General features: G+C 53.3%; 1 protein-coding gene across 1 annotated transcript; it reads right to left on the bottom strand.

Annotated features, from left to right (window-relative positions):
* Positions 1 to 1,759: 1,759 nt before the first annotated feature.
* On the bottom strand, positions 1,760 to 2,150 carry LOC103242098 (large ribosomal subunit protein eL31-like). Its single transcript, XM_037987728.2, has one exon. The coding sequence runs from the start codon at positions 2,141 to 2,143 to the stop codon at positions 1,760 to 1,762; it is 384 nt and encodes a 127-aa protein (XP_037843656.1). The 5' UTR covers positions 2,144 to 2,150.
* Positions 2,151 to 5,793: the final 3,643 nt, after the last annotated feature.

The raw sequence follows: 5,793 nt of genomic DNA, 5'->3' as shown, positions 1-5,793 counted from the left end.
TAAATTATAAATGATAAAGGTAATACATCTATAAATGCTTGGTGTAAGGTTCCAAAGATACAAGGTACGTGGGATAAAACCTGGAGACTGCCTTTCACACCTCCAGTCCCACAGCGACTCCCCCAGCCATGAGCGACGGCTGGTGTCAGTTTGGTGCAGAGAACTTAGATGGGTTTTCTGTTTTGTTTTAAATAAGTTTAAAGAGTGACTCTCACATGGACTGGGGAGCACAGAAAATTCCTGCGGAGGATGGTTGCCCTACAGAGTCAGGGCAAGCATAATGTTTTGTTTTAAATACGTTTAAAGAGTGAATCTCAGCCAGGCGTGGTGGCTCATGCCTGTAATCCCAGCACTTTGGGAGGCTGAGGTGGGCAGATCATGAGGTCAGGAGTTTGAGACCAGCCTAGCCAACATGGTGAAATCCCGTCTCTACTAAAAATACACAAATTAGCCAGGCGTGGTGGTGCACACCTGCAGTCCCAGCTACTCAGGAGGCTGAGCAAGAGAATCGCTTGAACCCGGGAGGCAAAGGTTGCAGTGAGCCAAGATTGTGCCACTGCACCCCAGCGTGGGTGACAGAGCGAGACTCCATCTTGGAGGAAGAAAAAAAACAAAAAAGTGAATCTGACATGGGCCAGGGAGCACAGAAAGTTCTTGTGGACAATGGTTGCCCTATAGAGTCAGGGCAAGCATTGCAGCATCAGACAGGGGCCTCTGGGACCTGGTCCTTGCACCATAGTCTTGCTCATGCATTCCTGGGAGTGTCTCAAGAAGACCAGGGTCTCCTCTCACCCAGAAACACCTTCTCCTGATAGTCAACTGTGCACAAGGGCACCCTCTCGCCACTTGCTTGAGGAACATAAAATTCAAACCAAATTGAGAAATTTGTGGAAGAAAAGCATCTGTCCAGTGAAAAAACACGTGGGGAAACTTTGAAAACACCAGCACATACGAAGGCAGGAACGAGGGCTCATCTGCTTCTGGTGACCCAGCCTCCACTGCCCGTTGCACCAGGGAGCGTTCCCACTGGGGAGGTGAGAACATTCCCACTGAGGGGGCGGGAGCGTCCCCACTGGGGAGGTGACAGCGTCCCCACTGGGGAGGTGACAGCCTTCCCACAAGGGAGGGGAGAATTCCCAATGGGACAGAGAGCAGATTGGAGGCTGGGACTTCCCAAAGTCCCCAAGAGATGGATGAGTTCTGGGAAGACTGTGGGGGTCTGGTTTTACGGGTGAGAGCAATTCACACTGGCTTATTATTAGATCACGTTCAATCCCATTACCCAGATTTTCCAGCATCCGTGGTGCCTCTTCACAGGCCACCCGTCCTCCAAATGGCTTACCAGGAAGAGAAGGGGCTCTGTCTGAGGCTTCCGGCTGAGACCCGTGTTCACCTGGCCCTCTCCAAAGGCAGTTTAGCCCCCCATTCCCAGGGGGTCCCCCAGCCATCCCGTCAGTCCCAGTGTCCCAGGCTCCCAGTCAGCTGGCCCTGGGGCTTCCACGTCTAGCCCCATCCCAGGGGCACCCTCCCTCTTCCAGGCCTGAGTGGTTGCCATGGCGACCCAGCGGACCCAGAGGAGGCAAGGCCCAGGCTGCCTTCTGCTCCCTGGCTCAGGAGACGGAGGACCCAGTGGGGCCTTCACAGCGAGGGCTGCTTTTGAAGCACCTTTGGAATTCATTCCCCTAGTGCCTCAGCCCTGTGTTTATTTATTATTTATTTATTCATTGAATTTTATAACTTTGTTTGATGTATTTGACGATCAGCGATTAGTTCTCATCCACACTGACGTCCGTAGATTTTTGAAAGTGGTAACAGGTACATAGGGAACCAAAGCATAGAGCTTATTTGGTGAATCTTCATCCTCATTACGTTGTCTGGACAGCCGCACACGGATCCGGTATGGGACATTCCTTATTCCTTTGGCCCAGACAGCTTTGTGGAGCCTGGTATCAATGCGCACATCTGGAGTTCCCATCTCCTTCATGGCAAATTTCTGAATCTCTTTGAGTGCCCGAGGGGCACGCTTCTTGAAGCCCACTCCATGGATGTGCTTGTGAATGTCGATGGTGGATTCTCGGGTCACCACCTCGTTGATGGCAGAACGGCCCTTTTTCTTCTCGCCACCCCTCTTGGCGGGAGCCATTCTGCCGGGTCCAAGTTGGAAAGCAGCCCTGTATTTAAATTATAGGTAGGGAGTGGGCGCAGTGGCTCACGCCAGTAATCCCAGGACTTTGGGAGCTGAGGCGGGCAGATCACCTGAGGTCAGGAGTCCAAGACCAACCTGGCCAACATGGCGAAACCCCGTCTCTACTGAAAATACAAAAATTAGCCGGGCGTGGTGGTGGGCGCCTGTAGACCCAGCTACTTGGGAGGCTGAGGTAGGAGAATCGCTTGAACCCGGGAGGGAGAGGCTACGGTGAGCCAAGATCTCATCATTGCACTCCAGCCTGGGCAAGGGCGAAACTCCATCTCAAAACACCAACAACATCAAAAATTATAGGCAGGAAAAAAATGGGAGAGAAACTGGACACCTTAATGCCTGGCAATGGGAGAAACGATAAGTAAATAAAGAAGCTATCATTTATGTGCATTATACAGCCGTCTAAAAGGATGTTTACAGATAATTTTTTTGTATGCAGAGTTTTTAATAACAGGGAAATGCTTGGGTTTGCAAATCTAAAAAGTAGCTTTGGAAGAAAATGTTTCTCAAAGAAAGGGCTTGGCAACCCACCGAATTTAGGAAATAATGCATAATCCACCCTTTCTTGGAGGTATATGGTGCATGTGGGTGTATGAAGGTCTCTGAGAAATCTTACTGTCACGTGCCGTTCAGCTCGATGTAATTCACCGTGTTCCTGATCTGATGATAGAGCCCTTCTCCAGAGAACCCCTTTTGCCATCTCCAGGGCTGAGACGTGTCACTCTGCCTCCTTGTCCCCTGTTGAGGCGGCCACTGTGCGTCCAGCTGACAGCTGCCACCCACACCTTCCTGGAGGCTGCAGGAGCTCCTTTTCCTGCCTGCCGTGCCTGCCCCTCATGCCCGCTCCCTCGTGGGAGTTTTCAGTAACAGCTTGGAGGACTGGACTGAATTGGAGTCCACGCTTGTTTCTAAGATACGAATGATTTGATTTTTCTCCCCTTCTTTTTCTTCTTTTCTTTTTTGGGACAGGGTCTTGCTCTGTCGCCCAGGCTGGAGTTCAGTGGTGCAATCATGGCTCTCTGTAACCTCCTCCTCCCAGGCCCAAGCGATCCTCCCTCCTCAGCCTCCCAAAGACTGGGATTACAGGCCTGAGCCACCACTCCCGGCCTCCTTCTTCTTCCTCTTCTTCTTTTTTTTTTTTTTTGAGACAGAGTCTCACTCCATCGCCCAGGCTGGAGTGCAGTGGCACGATCTTGGCTCACTGCAAGCTCCGCCTCCCGGGTTCACGCCATTCTCCTGCCTCAGCCTCCCGAGTAGCTGGGACTACAGGCGCCCACCACCACGTCCGGCTAATTTTTCTGTCTTTTTAGTAGAGACGGGGTTTCACCGTGTTAGCCAGGATGGTCTCAAACTCCTGACCTTGTGATCCGCCCACCTCGGCCTCCCAAAGTGCTGGGAGGACAGGCGTGAGCCACCGCACCCGACAATTCTGGATCATTGTTTTGATATCTTCCTACCTCCACCCCTGCCCCTCCCTGGCGGCCCCACCCAGAGACACCCCAGATGGGGCATCACCCACCCTGGCTCACACCCTCTACCCTGAAGCTCTGGCCACCTCCACCCTAAGCAGGCGGGTCAGATACCCAGCAATCTCCCCTTCCCAAGACCTTGGCAACAGTGAAAGAAGCAATTTATTATAAACAATATCAGCAACAGCATCAACTCCTGTTTAGGGAACTCGTGTTCAGGACCAGGCCAGCTTCTTCTCACTGTAAACACAACCCACCTGGTACACTGTTTCCATTTGACCGATGAGGAGGTGGAGGCTCAAAGAAGCTGGAGGGCGGGGCACCCTGGCTCACACCTGTCATCCCAGCACTTAGGGAGGCTGAGAAGGGTGGATCACCTGCGGCCAGGAGTTCAAGACCAGCCTGTCCAACATGGTGAAACCCTGTCTCTACTAAAAATACAAAAAAAAAAAAAATAATAATTTAGCTGGGTATGCTGGTGGGCGCCTGTAGTCCCAACTACTGGGGAGGCTGAGGCAGGGGAATTGCGTGAACCCGGGAGGCAGAGCTTGCAGTGACCCGAGATCGTGCCACTGCACTCCAGCCTGGCGACAGAGTGAGACTCCGTCTCAGGGGGGGGGAAAAAAAAAGATGCTTAAGGATTCAGCATTTGAACTCAGGCTGCCTGACTCTGGGAGGTCTTTCCTTTGCCTGCTCTGTGGGCGGGAGGAAAAGCTTGAGATTCAGTACTGCCTCCCCCACAGAAGCACATTAAGCAGAGGAGTCAACCCTGAGGGGCGAGGCGGGGAGGAGCTGGGCTGCACCTCAGCTCGAAATCTTCTTTGCTTCCTTGCTCTGATGAATTATTCATACCCACGACCAGGCGGCAGATCAATAATGCAGGAGCAGAAGCCCTGGCTGGGCCCCACTTCCAGCTGACCGGCTGCACTGCCACCTCCGGGAAAGGACCCCAGCAGCGCGTAGCGGGCAGGCCTGCCCAGGACGGCCTCGCAGACTGTGTCCTGCTCAGGGGGTGCCCGGGACCTCTGAAATCCAGCTACGCTTAGGACACCAGGCTGGGCGCCCGGCCGCAAACATCCCAGGAAGGAGAGCCGTTTGCAGTTTTCATGTTTTTTCTGTCTAGGAGGGCCCGTTTTTCGGTCAGCACAAAGGCAGCATGTGAACCTGGGCCAACTCTGGGAGCCGGAATTCCTGCCCCGGGACAGGGGTGCGAGAGGCCTCACAGCTTCCCGGGGTCCCTGCCTTGTCCCACTTCCTCCAGGCCTAGAGTTGGGGTGGAGACCCGGGAGAACCCAGGGTGTTAATTTTGGTTGTGAGTAGAAGTTTCCATCCAAGCAGCTCTGAGACACTCACTTGGCTCTCCTCCAACCCTGGGAAGGTTCTAGAAGGTTCCAACATCCTCCAGAATTGCACTTTTAAGCCACGCCCACCCTGCCCCTCCAACTTCCTCCCACCCACACAAAGGTCATTTTTTCCACCTGGGCCACAGCCTCGCTGTGACCACGCTGGACGTGGGGTGCAGGCCTCTTCTGCTGTGAGACCCCCCAAACCTATCTGGGTTTCTCATACCCTCTTAGTTTCTCAGTACTGCCTAGATGTTCTCAGTTTGTTACAATAAATTCTAGGATGAAGAAAGAAATGAAGAGAGAGAGGGAGGGGGTTTATTTTTAGAGGTGAGATAAGGGCCCCACTGGCAGGGGTCAAGCCTGTGAGTGCCTCTCAGCTCCATGGCTCTGCCTTTCTGGGACTGCAGGAAAGCCGGCCCCGCAAGGAACACTGAGAGCGGAAGCTGCCTCAGGCATCTGATCAGAGCTGGTCCAACTATTTATTTATTTATTTATATTTTTGAGACGGAGTCTCACTCTGTCGCCCAGGCTGGAGTGCAGTGGCTCGATCTCGGCTCACTGCAAGCTCCGCCTCCCGGGTTCAAGCAATTATCCTGCCTCAGCCTCCTGAGTAGCTGAGACTACAGGTGCCTGCCACCTCGCCCGGCTAATTTATGTATTTTTAGTAGAGATAGGGTTTTACCATATTGGCCAGGCTGGTTTTGAACTCCTGACCTTGTGATCAGCCCGCCTCGGCCTCCCGAAGTGCTGGGATTACAGGCTGGCGACCGCCCCGGCC

The sequence above is a fragment of the Chlorocebus sabaeus genome, chromosome 16 (genome assembly GCF_047675955.1).
Source record: "Chlorocebus sabaeus isolate Y175 chromosome 16, mChlSab1.0.hap1, whole genome shotgun sequence".
Classification (NCBI taxonomy): Eukaryota; Metazoa; Chordata; class Mammalia; order Primates; family Cercopithecidae; genus Chlorocebus; species Chlorocebus sabaeus.
Note: the sequence above shows the minus strand (reverse complement) of the source record. Positions and strands in the feature narration are given on the sequence as shown.